The sequence below is a fragment of the Schistocerca nitens genome, chromosome 3, assembly GCF_023898315.1.
Source record: "Schistocerca nitens isolate TAMUIC-IGC-003100 chromosome 3, iqSchNite1.1, whole genome shotgun sequence".
NCBI lineage: Eukaryota > Metazoa > Arthropoda > Insecta > Orthoptera > Acrididae > Schistocerca > Schistocerca nitens.
Window position 1 is genome coordinate 317,025,650 of NC_064616.1, and position 19,248 is coordinate 317,044,897.

At 39.0% G+C, this 19,248-nt stretch overlaps 1 protein-coding gene across 1 annotated transcript in view; it reads left to right on the forward strand.

Moving 5' to 3' along the window:
- Positions 1-19,248, forward strand: part of LOC126249208 (popeye domain-containing 2-like) — a 775,033-nt gene that overhangs the window by 671,899 nt on the left and 83,886 nt on the right. The window contains exon 5 of the mRNA XM_049950862.1: positions 14,161-14,299. Coding sequence (XP_049806819.1) covers positions 14,161-14,299 — 139 coding nt within the window. The remainder of the gene's footprint in view (positions 1-14,160; positions 14,300-19,248) is intronic.

A 19,248-nucleotide genomic window follows, 5' to 3' on the forward strand; every position in this document is an offset into this window, starting at 1 on the left:
GATTTCAATGCCCACCACCCTCTTTGGGGATCTCCACGTCTTTGTCTGCAAGGCTCCCTGTTGATTGACATCTTCCACCAAGTGAATTTTGTTTGCCTCAACACTGGGGAACCCACATTTTTGTCTGCCTCCACGACGAATTTCTCTCATTTGGACCTTTCTGTTGGTACTGTTCAGCTAGCTTGGTGCTTTGAATGGTTCACTCTTGCTGATACACACTCGAGTGACTATTTTCCATGTGTCCTTCGATTGCAGCCGCAACTGCCATCTCTGCGCCCAAGATGCTGGAAGTTTGCCCAGGCCAATTGGACACTTTTTTCGTCTCTGGCGACATTCTATGACCATCAGTTTCCTAACATTGATGATCAGGTCACTCATGTCACAGAAGTTACTCTTACAGCCATGGAACATTCAATACCTTGCACCTCCGATTTGCCGCAGCGCCCCCAGTTCCTTGGTGGAATGAGGCATGCCGTGACGCAGTATGTGAACGGCGATGTGCTATTCGGGTTTTCCGCCACCATCCTACTTCGGCCAATTGTATCCACTATAAGCAGTTACGTGTTCCTTCTTGAACAACGTCTTCAAGGATGTCTCGATCGCCTCCACTCTTGGAGCATCGAAACCGCCTTCCGATTTTCTCCCAGTAGGACCATTTGTGTCAATTTTTGGCAGCATACAGAATTTCTTCCATCTTCCTTACATCTAGGCCCTGTCGACCTTCTCTTCGCGGACATCGCTAAATTCTTAGGTCTTATGTTTGACAGAAAACTGTGCTGGTCCTCCCACGTTTCCTCTCTTTCGGCTCACTGTCTGCAATCTGTCTACACCCTTCGTGTTCTGAATGGTACCTCCTGGGGAGTGGGCTGAGTGGTCCTTCTCCGCCTCTATCACATCTTAGTGTGCTCGAAATTGGACTATGGAAGCATAGTTAACTCATCTGCTCAGCCGTCTATTCTTCGGCGTTTCGACTCTGTCCACCACCATTGATTGCGTTTAGCATCTGGAGCTTTTTACACCAGCCCTGTGGAAAGCCTTTATGCTGCTGAACCTCCACTGTCCAATTGGCGAGCTGTCCTCCTGAGTCATTATGCTAGCCATCTGTTTTCCATGCTTGCTAATCCAGCCCATGACCTTTTTTTTGATGCCTCCTTCGATTTAGGGTATGCAGGTCGCCCTTCCTGTCTACTACCACCGGTAGTCCACTTCTGTCAACTGCTACGTTCTCTTTCCTTCCACTTCCCTAAAACTTTCTTTTGACAACTGGGGGTACAGCACTGCCTTGGCTTGGCCCCCAGACCTGCCTGCTCTGTGACCTTTGTCAGTTTCCCAAGGATGGTACTCCCCCTCTCTTGTTTATCGTCGGGTATTTGCTGCTCTGTGTGCACAAATGAAGGATGCCACATTTATTTACACTGACTGTTCAAAAACATCATTTGGTGTTGGGAGTGCCTATATTGTTGGTGACACCCCTAATTGATTTTGGTTTCCTGACCAGTGTTTGGTTTATACTGAGGGGCTTTACGCTGTTCTCCAGGCTGTCCAATACATCCGTCACCATCATCGGATACAGTATATTATATGCTCAGATCTGCTCAGCTCTCTCCTCCTTCTCCAAGTTCTTTACCCTGTCCACCATCTGGTCCACCGGATTCAGGACTGCCTCCACTTGCTCTAATTGGTGGGTGTGTCTGTGGCATTCTCCTGGGTCCTAGGACACATTGGTATCCATGGAAATGAGGGGACTGATACAGTGTCCAAGGCTGCAGTCTCTCTTTCTCAGCCTGCTGTTTGGATGGTTCTCTTCACCGATTTACAGAGTGTTTTCTGTCGTCGTGTTGCTCTTTTATGGCATGCACATTGGTCTGCACTTCCCAATAATAAATTGTGGGATGTGAAAGCTCTTCCCTGTGCTTGGACCTCTTCCTCCCGAACTCATCATCGGGAGTAGGTAATTTTAACTAGACTCTGGATAGGGCACTGTCTTTTTAGCCATCGACATCTTTTAAGTGGCAATCCTTCCTTGCTTTGTCCCCACTGCTCTCAACTGTGGACGGAGAGACACCTTTTACTTCAGTGCTCCTATTTTACTCCACTACAAGCCCGTCTACAGTTGTTGCCTGATACGTCTTCCATTTTAGCAGATGACACCCACTCAGCCGATCGCGTCCTCGAGTTTATCAGTGTCAGTGAGATGATGTCAGTCATGTGAAGCTCTTTTTGGGGAAAACAACCCCCCTGCTATAGTGGTTTTCTAAGCTTTCCTTCTGTTTTTTAGTTTTCCCACTTTTTGAGTTTCACTCCCATTGCTGCTGATTTCAAATGTGGTTTTTTTTTCCTTTTCCTAAGTAACAGACCGGGCGCTAATGACCATAGCAGTTTTGTGCCCTAAAACCATAACAACCAAAAAATAAGTGGAAACTGAACTCCACACCTTTTGGATTTGTACTCCAGGACTTTGCCACTGAGTCACTGAGCTACCCTAAAGAGCCAAAGAAACCGGTACACTTGCCTAATATCACGTAGGGCCCTGCGAGCAAGCAGAAGTGTCACAACATGGTGTGGCATGCACTTGACTAATACCTGAGGTAGTGCTGCAAGGAACTGACACCATGAATCCTGCAAGGCAGTCCATAAATCTGTAAGAGTACAAGGGGCTGTAGATCTTGTCTGAACAGCACATTGCAAGGCGTCCCAGACATGCTCAATAATGTTCATGTCTGGGGAGTTTTCTGGCTATTGGAAGTGTTTAAACTCAGATAAGTGTTCCTGGAGCCACTCCGTAGTAATTCTGGATGTGTGGGATGTCGCATTGTCTGGCTGGAATTGCCCAAGTCCATTGGAATTCACAATGGATGCGAATGGGTGCAGGTGATCAGACAGGATGCTTATGTATGTGTCATCTTTCAGAGTCATATCTAAACATATCAGGGGTCCCATATCACTCCAACTGCACATGCCCCACACCATTACAGAGCCTCTGCCAGCTTGAACAGTCCCCAGCTGACATACAGGGTCCATGGATTCATGAGGTTTTCTCCGTACCCGTACATGTCTATCTGCTCAATACAATTTAAAATGACACCCCTCCAACCATGCAACATATTTCCAGTTATCAACAGTCCAATGTCAGTGTTCATGGGCCCAGCCAAGGCATAAAGCTGTGTGTCATGCAGCCATCAAGGGTACATGAGTGGGCCTTCATCTCTTAAAGCCCATATCGGTTATGTTTGGTTGAATGGTTCACATGGTGACACTTGTTGATTGCCCAGCATTGAAATCTGCAGCAGTTTGTGGAAGGGTTGCACTTCTGTCATGTTGAACGATTCTGTTCAGTCATCATTAGTGCCATTCTTGCAGGATCTTTTTCTGGTCACAGCAATGTTGGAGGTTTGATGATTTACCAGATTCCCAATATTCATACTACACTCATGAAAGTCATATGGCAAAATCCCCACTTCACTGCTACCTAGATGATGTGCCCCATCACTTGTGCGCCGACTATAACACCACATTCAAACCCCCTTACATGTTGATAACCTGCCATTGTAGCAGCAGTAACCGATCTAACAACTGCTCCAGACACTTGTTGTCTTATATAGGCATTGCTGACTACAATGTTGTATTTTGCCTGTTTACATCTCTCTGTATGTGAATACGCATGCCTGTACCAGTTTCTTTGGCACTTCAGTGTATATTTAAACATAGTACATGCATAAACCCTATTCCCCTTGGAAAAACACTACATTGTGAAGCATTATATGATCATCCAATAGATTTGTTACAATTTTTGTTGTCTTATGTGAATATTCCTTAAGACACCACTGACTGACTTGAACTGTAATGTAAGACCATCATTGTGCAATCATGTTATTAGTAAATGAACTGTAAGATGTAGAAAGGAAGTGTCTAACAAAATTTGAAATTTCAATTTTTTGCATCAACTGATAACTGGAGTGTAATTGCATGTACTGTGCAGAAAGGTCTTGCATATACCTACTGGAACTTGATTTTGCTGGTTGTTTATTACCATGAAGGATACAGAGTGGACATATATAGCACAGTTGTTTCTTTCAGTTCAATTGCATAGCAGACTTGCCACTTGTAATGTTACAGTGCTGAGCAGAATTTCTTGTGGAGAACCACAGGGCAAGAGTTTCTCCATCAAAGTAATGAAACGAGATGATATTCTGGCTTTCAAGAAATGTTGGTCTATGCACTATAAAAAGGTGTGTGTATCACATGAGAGCAAGAAAGAGAATTCCTAAGGAAAATAAAATTACTTTTCAACTGTCAAAGTTGAAGTATATTGAAAATAAATCAAATATGAAATGGAAGATTGTTGCATTTGAGTATATTGATGGACTATCCAAACATATATTTTTCTCTTAAATACTGAGGCTCTGAATCTATCTCATGAGAAAGCATACATCACTGGTAGTGTTCCCATAACAATAAAAGTAGTGAAGGATCTGCAAAACCTTGAGCAACCTATTCCTGCAGGACACAGTGAGTTTTATGAGACACTTTCCAAATAGTAATGTACAAGGAAGAGCAGCACAATGGATGAAAAGAAAAATTGCCCATAACTACTCTATTCACAAGTTTTTCTTATGATTCTTATAGTTTTGCTCACTTCCTAATTTTATTATGTGAAATAATTTTACAAAAATTTCTGTGACAGTTAATTGTTTATTTTACTAATTTTTTAAAGATTCATATTATTGTAAAAGTCATACTTTATGTGAAGTGCATATCTACATCTGCATTTACATATACGTACAATATGTACAATAATGCACAACAATTGGCTGATACATGTTAGAGTATCTTTCATTCAATATGGTGACAAAACATAACTGCAAAGCTGTAGGAAAGTTTCATGTGCAAATGTTGTGTTTCAAATGGTCTGTGAAGTTCTTTGTGTCTACTGAAATCTATCACTTTTTTTTAATGTACATATGTCAATTCTGCATGTTACAGTTCAAATGTATTTTACCATGTCTGCTCCTTTATCAGCTGTATACTATCAGACTATCATACTATCATTTCATTGAACCATATAAAGCACCTAACAGAGTTTCATGGGGATAGTAAATTATCATGAAAATAGTTTTTTTTTTTTTTTTAATCGGTATTCATGTGACAGCATGCTTACCAGTATATTCCGAAACACCGCACATAAAAATGTGATTTTCTGGTTCTCATAAGTCAGGTTCTGTTGCTGATAAAAAGGCAGGGTTAAGTGTTTTGGATAGCCCTTGGGCTAGGGACCATTTGTATATCTAACAGAAAGATCATCGTAGTGTCATATCCTACAGTACAAGGTCAAAGTATGAATATTATGCACTTCCGCTTGCTTAGGCAAATGGAGCAAATAGGTTTGTTCTTTTTGCATTTGATGTGGTCTTCAGTGGGATTGGTGGAACTTATGGAGGCACCATTAGTTCATGGGTGGTTCCTGGGAATTCCACCCTCAAAAAAATTTTTTTAGTATGTTTTTGCCATAACCAGTGGACCAAAACCCAGCCAAGGATTCCAAGGTGGCTATGTACATTAAATGGATGAAAATTTTCCAATATATTGCTAAGACCCTGATCTCAAACAACCTTGAAATTTTTTTTTGTTGCCTTTTTGTGTTTACAAGATGTAGGGGTTCCAAGTTAATCTATTTCTACACGTAAAATCCAGTATGAGGCAAAATCTAAATAATGAATAACCACAACAAATTGCTCAAATTTTAATGGATTATTCTCCAGGTATTTATCTAGAAGGGCCATCTCCACATTTGCCACAATATTCATCTGTTATATAGAAGCATCCCAAAAACTTGTATTTTGGGTATCAAAACCCAGCCATGGATTGTGAGATGGCCATGCACAGAAAATGGCTGTAATTTTTACAATGCATTCTGAAGAGCCCATTCTCAGACAACCTTGAAAATTTTCTTCATATCTTTATCTGTTTCCATGATACAGAGGTTCAAAATGACCTGACTTGTACACGTCAAGTATGAACATAGAATCCAGTGAGGTGAAATACAGGGCGATGTAACACAGAGAAAATGCTGTAAAGTGTCACCCATATAATCTGCAAACCACATGTTGTAGTTCTGAAGCACAAGCAATTTTTTTTTTTTTTTCATATAAAACCTGTCGCGGATGTAAAATTAGTTTTTCATTTCAATTTCACATAAGTAAACTATCTAAAATTACTTACCAACACATTTATTTTCACATGAGTTACATGCCTCACTGCAGCAGGGCAAAGAAGGGAACCAGAAGAAAAATGCTCCTATTGGCAAATAAAAAAAATGTGTATATGTTCTTGTTTATTTAAAAGGTGCTGACTGAAAAGTGGTGTACTAGCTGCCTCATTCTAGGTTCTTTGGCACCTTTAAAAATTTTCTCAGTTAGTTAGTTATGTTTTCCATTGATCAATAGCACGGAAAAACCATTATGATGTGGAACATGTCGAATGCACAAGAAATGCGCACAGGAAACAAGGGTGGTTTTTTTACATTAAAGCGTTATACCTAAATATTTCTATTATCTATCCCATTCCCTTAAGTGGCATAAAATGCATATATTATATCTCCAGATTTATTTACTCATATTCAAGAATTCGTCTATGGTATAGAAGGAGTTGTCAAGGAGGTATGATTTCAATTTGTTTGTGAAACTATTACTCCTGTCTGTCAGACATTTTATGTGATCTGGTAATTTATCAAAAAGTTTTATAGCAGCATATTTTACCCCTTTCTGTGCCAAATATAGGTTAAGTAAAGGGTAGTGTAGGTCTTTCTTTTTTCTGGTATAATAATCATGAATGTCGCTGTTGATTTTAAACTGGTCCATGTTGTTGAGAAAATTTTTATTACTGAGTAAATGTACTGTGAAGCAGTTGTAAGAATTCCTAACCTTTCAAACAGATGCCTACAAGATGTGCAACTATATACCCCACACATTATTCTAACTACTTTCTTTTGAGCAGTGAATACCTTTTGCCTCAGTGTTGAGTTGCCCCAGAATATTATTCCATATGACATCAGAGAGTGGAAGCATGCAAAGTATGTTTGCTTACTAATCTCTACACCCTCAAAACTGGCAATTATTCTGATTGCAAAAGTTGCTGAAACTAGTCACTTTAGGAGATCCAAAATATGAATTTTCCAGTTAAGATTCTCATGTATATGTACACCCAAAAACTTATTATCCTCTACCCTGGCTACTGACTTCTTTTGATGTGTTATATTTATTGAAGGAATTATACTTTTTTTCAGCAGAAAATGGGATTTACTGAGTTTTTTCAAAGTTCAAAGCAAGCCCATTCGCAGAAAATTAATTAATAACTTTTCCAGAGACGTTATTTGTTTCATTTTATAATGGACTTTCTTTTACTGGATTAATAATTATGCTTGTACCATCCGCAAACAGTGTCAGTTCAGCATCTTGTTTCACATAAGAAGGGAGGTCATTCACATATATCAAGAACAGGAGGGGACCAACGATCGAACCTTGTGGAACACCTACTGTAATTTCACCCCAGTTAGATGAAGTGGCAAACTCCTTGAAGCATGTAAAGAGACTTTGTGCTTCCTGTTCTGTAGATATGACTCAAACCATTCATATGCTGTTCCATTTATACCATATAATTGTAATTTCTCTAATATAATGTCATGGTTCACACAATGAAGTGCTTTGGATAAGTCACAGAATATTCCTACTGGTGACATTTTACTATTTAAAGACTCTATTATGTGGACAGTGAAATTGTACATTGCTGTCTCTGTGGAACAGCATTTCTGAAATCCGAACTGTGATTTACTAAGTATCCCATTACTGTTGAGATGGCTAACCACTCTTAAGTACATTACTTTCTCAAAGATTTTTGAAAATGCTGTAAACGAGGATACTGGTCAATAATTATTGACAGCTGTGGTTTCCTCCTTTTTGTAGAGTCTGGAAAAATACCTTGAGTCAGTGATGCATTACATATGTGACTCAAAATATCAGCTGTAATTGCTCCACATTGTTTTAATAACTTGTTAGAGATGTCAGAACATTTATTTTTCAAAGATTTAATACAAGTAATTTTCCTTTTTTCACAAGAGGTTGTTAGATGAAACTTAATCTGACTAAATTTTTTCAAAACTGGCTCTTCCATGTGCTGCCTGGATTCTTCTTTTGAACTATTCTCACCAATTTTTTCTCCTACACTTAAGAAGTGATTGTTGAATACATTGGCTACCTGTGTACTGTTGATTAAGATGGTCTCATTGTCTTTAACAGTAATACTACTTAACCCTGTGGTTACTTTTCCTGTCTCCCTTCTAACAACATTCCATATTGATTTGATTTTATTGCTGGCGTCATTAATTTCTTCTCTAACATACATGTCTTGATTTCCTTACAACTTTTCTCAGTATGTTACAATAATTTTTATAGTGTAAAGCTACTTCTGGATATTTACTAGTTCTATTTCATTCAGCTTTCTTTTTCTTTCTGAAGACACTTTAATACCTGTAGTAATCCAAGGTTTCTTTGAAAAGTTTGTGGTGTTACATTTAGTAATTTTCTTTGGAAAACAATGTTCAAAAAGGGATATAAATTTGTCAAGAAATATGCTGCATTTATCATTAGCATTTGGCTCATTATATATATCTTCCCAGTTAACATTTCCTAAACTTTCTCTGAAGTGACCTACAGATACCGGGTTGAGCACCCTCACACTTTTACTTAATGGTTTCTGAAGTGTACACTTGTTAGGTTTTGTAAGTTAATCAGTTGTGCATCATGGTCAGATAATCGATTTACCACAGCGAAATCATGTGTTCATTCTACATCCTCTAGCTCGACAAATGCATTATCTATTAGAGTACTACTGTCCTGAGCTATACGTGTAGGGAAATTGATCACTGATTCTAGGTTATATGTTGTTAACAACACTTCTAGTTCACTTCTCTTATCAGAATTGCTTGGAAAGTTAACATTGAAATCACCAAATATTAATAACTTCTTTTTGTCTGACAGACAGCACAACAGGGAGTCAAACTTTTTCATGAATAGCTCCCAATCTCCTAGTGGAGACCTGTACTCTGTTGCTGCTATCAACACAACATTATCTAGCTGAAGTTCACATGCACAAACCTCAAAGTGCTGATCAACACAAAATTTGCTTACTTCAATAGTTCTGTATTTATACCCTTGTTTTATGAAAATGGCAACTCCTCCTTTATCCATACTAGATCTAAAAGTGTAAGATGATAAATTATACCCATTTATATTGACATTTTCCATCCCCACAGTTACATGGTGTTCAGACAGACAAAGTATATCAATCTCATTCTTATTTTTTAGATCATCTAAACACATTATCAGCTCATCTACTTTATTTTTTATTCCCCTGATATTTTGGTGAAGTAAGTTGATACCACCCTTAGCTTTATCCCCATTTGCTGTGCATGAAGTTTGTTTTCTTCTATTTTCCTTGGTTGTTGTCTGTCTGTAATTTGGCTTAAACCTAAAAAAACCTGTCTGCCTGGTCCCAGTAACCACAAGGATCACCCCTTGTGTGACTGTGGCCCCCCTTAAAGTATCTGCTAATAGAGAAGCTAACTTATCTTTCCCCTTCCTGTTGCAGGCCATGTTTAGTGTAACCCCACCTATCAATAGCATCAACTGGAACAACACTCATGTGTAACTTTGCTGGTGTCTGGAACATCCCGTTCAGCTCAGTGTTAACACGCCTTACAGCAGTGTTTACCCAGGGCTGATCATGGCACTGAAAGACCTCCACAAACCCCACATTTGTGTGCCAAGTTTCTGCTCCTATTTTATCCAGGTCACTCCTAATAGTATATCTTGGATTCATAGCCAGGCTGTTTCCTGCTCCCCCAACTATAATTACCTGATCTTCCTTCTCAAAGTCCTTGCATAGCTGACCTAAGTTTCCTGTCACCTGGATGTTTGCTGACAGAGAAAAAGACAGTGGCAGTGGCAAAGAGACAGAAAAGTAATAAATACTGCAAAATAGTAGATGGTGATAGTGTTATCGAAAGAGTGAAGGAGACAATGGTAGTGTGAGAGGAAGAGAGGGACACAGTGGTAGTGGACATAGCTGACAGTGACAGAACAGTGCTGGGAAAAGACTGAAGGATACAATGCTGGGCAGATGGGTGAGGGGAGGGGGGGGGGGGAAGGGGGGTAAAGAGAAAATTAAAGTAGAAGTGGGTGAGAGCCTATTATGATGAGAGGCAGAATGTATGACAGTGACAACAAGGAAGAGAGAGATAGTGGCAGTGAGAAGAGACAGCTGCAGTGGGAAGGAACGAATGAGATATTAGCACTAAGAGAGAGCAAGAGGGAGACAGTAAATGTGAGAGGAGACTATAGTAGTAGAACAGAATGAATGAGACTGTGGCTGTGACACAGGAGAGAATGACAGAGAGACACTAACAGTTAATGATAATGAGCTGGGCTGAATGAGTGAATGAGAAAGGGCAACTTGGCATAGACAGATATGGGCAACTTACAGCAGTGAGCTGGTGGGTGTGAGTGAGTCACAGATAGGGGACCTCGAGGGAGTTTGAGGTAAGCTGCATGTTAAAAAAAAAGTGTGAGTATGTTTACTTGCAGAAATTTTTGGAAAAAATTTTAAAGGTGCTAAGGAAGGTAGAATGAGGTAGCTGGTATCAAAGTTTTTAGTCAGAACATGTTTGCATTTTTGTGCTCTCATAGGAGTATTTCTCCACTGGTTTTAGTACGGGACATACTCATTTAATATTTCTACTCCATACAGGCAATTTTATTTTTTCTGTATCTCTTAATTTGTGCACCTTCTGGGAATTTATGGCTGTACACACAAACAACCATAATTTGTGTAAGTGTAGTATACTGGATACTTTGGACAAATGATGCATCAGCTATAATTCACAGAATACTAAAACATTTTGATGAACCATCTGTTACATCAGCTACAAAGTTAAAAATCATTGAATGAATTACAAAAGTAAATTGTTAGGCAAACTATGTTAACTATGTGTACAGTTTTAACAGTAGTAACAACATACAAGTGATAAAAGAAACTCTTGCATCAGATACGAGGTAAGACAGGCTAATGTTATTCAATGACACATTTGCCTACTCTGTTAAGTCTAAAACTTGCCACTTTTATTTCTTTATAACCTTTCATTTTGTTGCATGTAATCATGTATGGACCTTTGCAAATATAATAGTCCTTAGTAACAATGTTTGTGTAATATTTATAGTGACAACATCTGTCCTTTCCTAAAACATATAGGTACACATATCTATAACAAATAGTTTGTGGGAATATTCTTTCATGTGTACTCTTTAAAGAAACATAAGTGTACATACAATCTAGTTTTTCACTAGGACATTATGAGCTTGAAACTTATATATATATATATATATATATATATATATATATATATATATATATATATATATATATATATATAAAAACAAAGATGATGTGACTTACAGAACGAAAGCGCTGGCAGGTCTGCCCAAACTCTTTGTCTTTAAATATGTCTGCTTGTGTCTGTATATGTGTGGATGGATATGTGTGTGTGTGTGCGAGTGTATACCTGTCCTTTTTTCCCCCTAAGGTAAGTCTTTCCGCTCCCGGGATTGGAATGACTCCTTACCCTCTCCCTTAAAACCCACATCCTTTCGTCTTTCCCTCTCCTTCCCTCTTTCCTGATGAGGCAACAGTTTGTTGTGAAAGCTTGAATTTTGTGTGTGTGTTTGTGTTTGTTTGTGTGTCTATCGACCTGCCAACGCTTTCGTTCGGTAAGTCACATCATCTTTGTTTTTAGATATATTTTTCCCACATGGAATGTTTCCCTATATATATATATATATATACACTCCTGGAAATTGAAATAAGAACACCGTAAATTCGTTGTCCCAGGAAGGGGAAACTTTATTGACACATTCCTGGGGTCAGATACATCACATGATCACACTGACAGAACCACAGGCACATAGACACAGGCAACAGAGCATGCACAATGTCGGCACTAGTACAGTGTATATCCACCTTTCGCAGCAATGCAGGCTGCTATTCTCCCATGGAGACGATCGTAGAGATGCTGGACGTAGTCCTGTGGAACGGCTTGCCATGCCATTTCCACCTGGCGCCTCAGTTGGACCAGCGTTCGTGCTGGGCGTGCAGACCGCGTGAGACGACGCTTCATCCAGTCCCAAACATGCTCAATGGGGGACAGATCCGGAGATCTCGCTGGCCAGGGTAGTTGACTTACACCTTCTAGAGCACGTTGGGTGGCACGGGATACATGCGGACGTGCATTGTCCTGTTGGAACAGCAAGTTCCCTTGCCAGTCTAGGAATGGTAGAACGATGGGTTCGATGATGGTTTGGATGTACCGTGCACTATTCAGTGTCCCCTCGACGATCACCAGTGGTGTACGGCCAGTGTAGGAGATCGCTCCCCACACCATGATGCCGGGTGTTGGCCCTGTGTGCCTCGGTCGTATGCAGTCCTGATTGTGGCGCTCACCTGCACGGCGCCAAACACGCATACGACCATCATTGGCACGAAGGCAGAAGCGACTCTCATCGCTGAAGACGACACGTCTCCATTCGTCCCTCCATTCACGCCTGTCGCGACACCACTGGAGGCGGGCTGCACGATGTTGGGGCGTGAGCGGAAGACGGCCTAACGGTGTGCGGGACCGTAGCCCAGCTTCATGGAGACGGTTGCGAATGGTCCTCGCCGATACCCCAGGAGCAACAGTGTCCCTAATTTGCTGGGAAGTGGCGGTGCGGTCCCCTACGGCACTGCGTAGGATCCTACGGTCTTGGCGTGCATCCGTGCGTCGCTGCGGTCCGGTCCCAGGTCGACGGGCACGTGCACCTTCCGCCGACCACTGGCGACAACATCGATGTACTGTGGAGACCTCACGCCCCACGTGTTGAGCAATTCGGCGGTACGTCCACCCGGCCTCCCGCATGCCCACTATACGCCCTCGCTCAAAGTCCGTCAACTGCACATACGGTTCACGTCCACGCTGTCGCGGCATGCTACCAGTGTTAAAGACTGCGATGGAGCTCCGTATGCCACGGCAAACTGGCTGACACTGACGGCGGCGGTGCACAAATGCTGCGCAGCTAGCGCCATTCGACGGCCAACACCGCGGGTCCTGGTGTGTCCGCTGTGCCGTGCGTGTGATCATTGCTTGTACAGCCCTCTCGCAGTGTCCGGAGCAAGTATGGTGGGTCCGACACACCGGTGTCAATGTGTTCTTTTTTCCATTTCCAGGAGTGTATATATATATATATATATATATATATATATATATATATATATATATATATATATATATATAAAATTTGATTAGTAAATATTTCAGTTACATATTCAAGAGAATTCCAGCATGTCTTTAAAGTGTTTGGTAGCATGTTGTATCAGATATGACAATTAATATAGCTCAGTTTGATGTATTGTTTTTCACATAGTTATGTGTTCATAGCATTCCAGTTTATTGATGACACTACAGTGATATACATCACTACACATAGCTAACCCACACTGATGAATTACAAAATAGTTATTAATTTCTTTAAATGTGGATCTGTATTACAACACATTTATGCTAACAGTAACCTTTTAACAATATCCTACTTACATTGGCTCATGCACATACCTAATTACACTTGGTTTTAATACCAATATTCTTTTATGGTAGATCGGATGCATTTTTGTTTTTAGTGTTTGACTGGAGATTGTTTGATGTGTGAATAAGCAGATATAATCCATTACTTATTGCTATACAAACAAAGCAAAAACATTGCTCATATTCCCACCAACAAAGGCTACAAACCAAGCTACTATTGCTTGACCATGGTTATATAAACAGACTGCAGCAATCCTACTATGTTAATAGAATTACAGACCTATTATTTACATATTTTTGAGGAAAAGTAGCTATTTCATGTGCTAAGAACTTTGGTTCAGTGGAAGGTGGCATTTACTTCCTGAAAACTGAGGAAGTTGTCATTTACACAATCAATTTACTGTGGATTTTCTGCTCAGAGACTTTTTGAAATGTCATAATAATTTGTTATAAAGTTGTAAAATGAAATGGAAAAATAATTAGAAATGTTGCTACAGGTTAGTGAAACAATGGCAGCAAGTAATAATGGTCATCTACCAAATAGTCTTGATGATGGAGAGGATAAGCCAATGCTAATTGTGAAGAAAACAGGGGAGGGGCCGGGCATCACCGCACTTATAAACAGACAGCTACAAGGTAGGCAGTGCTTGCAATAATGATTTATGTTTCAATATGATGTAACTGCAACTTAACCTACTGTGCATTTTGTGCATGAAGGAAACAGGGCTGTTGAAAAATATGACATTTACACAATGTCCTCACTGAATGTAACAAAACTTCATAAGTAACATGATACTGCAGAATCCATCACAACTGAATTTTCACAAGCTCTTTATATACATTATTGCATGTTCTGTATGAAATACTAGCTCAGCCTGGGGAAAGTTTAATATTTGGCAAATAGTGTAAATGTCTAATATTCACAATGAACTACAATAAAAAAAGCCAGTCAAGATTAATAGTTCTGCAACTGATTTTTCTGTTCATAAGAATGAACTGTGTGTCTTCTGTTTACGACTGATATAACACTGTAGTGTCCTATTTTTAATTAAACCATGTATAAGTAAATCTCACAGTGGCAAGGTGATAAAATTATAGAGTTCTTTACTGAGTTTTAATTGAACTACTCCAAAAATAAGCCCTATTGGTAAAGTCTAAGAAACATGGAGCCTAGTGAACCTGTTTCATTTCATCCTAGTATATTTTGTTGTTTGGAATGATAGGTTTTTCCCCCTCAGGTGTCATGACAGATCCCAGTTTACAATAATGTGTTTGTATTTTCTCTTGGTTATTTATGTAGAAATCCTCAATACTACTCCATACTTATAAAAACTTATATTAATGTTCCAATGCTTTTCTTCAGGATTCCTATGTTTTATCATAAGCTTCACTATAAGATATTAAATTCATTTGATCTTTATCAAATGTAGACACAAATTTGTGCTCCTCTAACAAGGATCTTATAGGGTGTGACCAAGTCAACAGCTGGCAGTTTGCCACATTAACATCTACTTCATCTTGTTATGTTTGTGACCACTGCACAGTGAACATTTGAGTGCTGTGAGGGAATCAGAATAAATTATGACCATCATGAGGACCCAAAAGTTTGACATGTTGGCCTCACAAACAGATGACTGATGTTTTTGAATGTTTGTGTAATTAAATCTTAGTGTATTGAGGTTGGTGTCAACACAGAAATATTCTACTATTTACATAAAAATGGATAACAGGGAAATGTTGATGTTTGAAGTGAGTGTTGATTATGGTAGCTGACATATGCCAATAGGAACAACACAGTGAATGAGATGACTACCCAGTAAGAAAGTGTTCAACAAATCCAAGAGTGTGACTATGATCTGAGCTGTGTGGAAACTCATATTAGTTTTGTAGTGAATGGTGAAGTAGCTTTGAGATGACAACTGGTTTTGGGTACACTCGCTACTAGTCAGTATCCATTACATGTTGTGCCTTTCTTTAAACTGATACTGAACTGATATGTATGTCTACATGGCACAGAAGAGTTTGAGTTCTGTGTGTGAAGATAATTTTTTTCAGGAGAAAGGGGGGAGAGGTTGAGCTGCACTACATCTCGTGCACATTTGTCAAGGTAACCAATCTTCCCAGTGCAACAAGAATGTCAGTCAGATGCTTGATGACTGGAAAATGATTTGTTGGTCTGAGGAGTCAAAGTTTTCATTGAACTCTGCAACTTACCATGTGAGAGTCCAACATTAACCACAAAAAGCTAAGAATCCCATGTATTAATATATTGCTCTCACAGTGCAGATCAGCAGTGGCAGTTGCATGTTGTAGAATACACTAAATGGAAAAAATGTGTCTCTGCTGCTGATAGGGGAACAAATGACAGTACTGCTGTATTGTACACTCCATGAAAATGTTCTTTGAAATTGTAATGGGACTTTCAATTTCAAAATTTTCCTAGCTGTGGTACACATCCTGTGCACAGATAGTTTGGAGAACAGAACTTAGATTTATGTTATATGGAGTGTACTCTAAACTTAGCAGACCTTTTTGCTCTTCATCAAATGGCACCTCTACTTACCAACTAAATACATTCTTCATCTTCACATTGACTTTGATGGTCCCACTTTACACAACGTGGTTTGTCATATCACTAATGCTAATATATCATTGGACCCATACCACATAAAATCCTGCCTGTGTGGAAAGTGAAGTGGTGAACTACATTGTAAAAGTTGAATGGTTATAATCAACTATACAGGGTGTTTATAAATGAATATCGGGGTTTTAACACTTTATAATATTTATTACAATAAACTTACAGTTATAAATGACATGTCAAATGAAAGAGCAACTCAAACAGTTGTGATTGGAACCAATGTGCATGTGCAGTGCGCATAGCGAAGTACGCAATTGGTTGAACTTCACTGTACCCAAGCACTGGATAGGCCGCAAGGGCCCCAATGACAGGACTTGCTTTGCATGGCCTCCAAATTCACCTGACCAATTGCCATGCAATTTTTTCCTCTTGGGCTTCATCAAGGATCTTGCATACATGCCTCCGCTACCAGCAGACCTCCCTGAATTAAGAAACCCGTCTGAAGCAACTGTTGTTACAATCACTGAAGACACTCTTATCAACGTTTGGGAAGAACTTGGCTATAGACTTGATGTGTGCCATGTGACAAATGGCGCTCACATTGAACATTTATAAGGTTCTGGATAAAACTGTTGGAGTTGCTCTTACATTTGACATATCATTTATAACTGTAAGTTTAATATAATAAATATTATAAAGCATTAAAACCTCGATATTCATTTATACTGTACTTCACTGTATACGATAGTTATGATTTCATGCTTGTTTCTTTGATAATCTATTAAGTTCATAACCTTGTAGATAAGAAACAATTAGCAATTAAATTAATCATATTGACTGCAATTTTGATTCATCTGTAGAAATCCAAGATTAATGAGAGAGCTTGAAATTTTAAACAAACAAATGACAAACAGCTTATGTCTAATGAATTTACAAATTTATTGATACCCTGACAAATTTTTGTTAAAAAAACTGCATTTTGCTGCACATTTGCATGTGTGATGTAAAGCATGGATGAGAACCCTTTGTCTTACTTACTAAGTAGACAGATAAAGTTTGCTCTATCTAAAAATAATTTGCAGTTAAATACTTAACTTTTTTACATGAGACTTTGAATGCAAAATCCAAATGAAAAACCATTTTTTCTTGGGTGACTGAGAAAGAGATTTTAGTTTTAGTTTCTATGTTACACAGTAGCCAATTAAGTTAATGTGAGCTATTTCATTAGATTGTAATCAAAAGCTAAATAGCAGCAATGGAAAACTGATAATTTTCCAGACATTTACCTCAAACTCAGTACAGTGAAAAACACTCTTTGCAGTAACAAAATCTGTCAGTGTTTGACACGTGTTCATTTGGACCAATATGTGTATGTTTGCTTAAGCATAACAATGTATTCAACTTACATTCTTTTATATGAATTCTAAACTGAATTATACCTATTCTGAAATGAGTTATATTCATGTAAATTTCATAGCGATACCTGAAATTACTTTTCATGAGATAGTGTAGTTGCACAAGGAAACAATAGAAAGAATATAAAGATTTTCTAATATTATTTAAGTAAGATGGGTTCTGTTTTCTCTCTTCAGCAATATTGCTGTAAGACCTCCTTGGGCAGCATTAAAATTATGAAATTTTCTGGTCACTGTAATAGTAATGAGGAAATCTTTAGTGGCTAAATTTCAAGACCTCGCAGTAACTGCTTCATAATTGCAATACAGAATACTATTCTGGGCATTAAGTACAGCCATTTTCTGAAAGATTGTGAAGCCAGAAGGAATACTGTCATATACTCAGGTAGTGTGGAAAAAGATTTGTCAGCTAAAGAAATTTGGAAACTTATAACTATTGTTAAAAGATGGCTGTAACGACTAGTGACAGCATGGAAGGGACAGGGGGAAGTGTTGGAACTGAGAAGTGGGGCAGAAAATGGGTGGAAGTGCTTCTGTTTAACAGTTGGGTAAAGAAAACTATAAGTGTCAGCACAGTAACATTAAGGAGTTGTATTCATAAATTGATTAACGTAAGATAGACTGTGTGATTGGAAGAGATGTGAGAAAGTAATGGGCTTGGGTTAAAAAAGAGGCAAGAAATAGGTGAGAGTAACATGTGGCATATGTACTGCATATTAGCAAAGAAGCTGGAGGTGACAGTTGTCAGAAGCTTCTCAACAAAGTAAACTGATAACAAAAAAATGCAAGTTTCCAAAGACTGAGTGATGTAAAATATTTGGAGAGAGTGAGACCTATAAAACTTCAGAAAGAACAAAAGTCCTGATTTAGTGACATCAAGAAAACAGTGACACAAATTTGTAAGTAATGGTGAGGTAGTTTCTTTGTTCTTCACTACTAACAGTACTACTTTTGAATGAACAAAGTATAAGTGTCAGCACAGTAACATTAAGAAGTTGTATTCATAAATTGATTAACGTAAGATAGACTGTGTGATTGGAAGAGATGTGAGAAAGTAATGGGCTTGGGTTAAAGAAATTTGGAAATTTATAACTATTGTTAAAAGATGGCTGTAACGACTAGTGACAGCATGGAAGGGACAGGGGGAAGTGTTGGAACTGAGAAGTGGGGCAGAAAATGGGTGGAAGTGCTTCTGTTTAACAGTTGGGTAAAGAAAACTATAAGTGTCAGCACAGTAACATTAAGGAGTTGTATTCATAAATTGATTAACTTAAGAGGAAATGCAGCTGTGCCTTAGTTCTTCAAGAATGATTACTAGACCCCTTTGTCCAGTATCAAGAACTGGCTGAGACTGAGGAAGATGGTCCTAGGCACCCTGAGGCTGGTGCTGTTAGTGACATCATTGTGTAGTGCTGAGGGGCAATGATGGACTGTGGAATAAGGCAAGTATTATGAAGCAAGTATCTTGGTCTCATTGACTGGATTGTCACAGAAGGTACAATTCTGTAATTAAAAGAAGTAGTGAGTGCAGAGAGTAGCGGGGAGTAATTTTTTACCTTGACGCAAGGCAAAGATTGTGCCAGGAATTC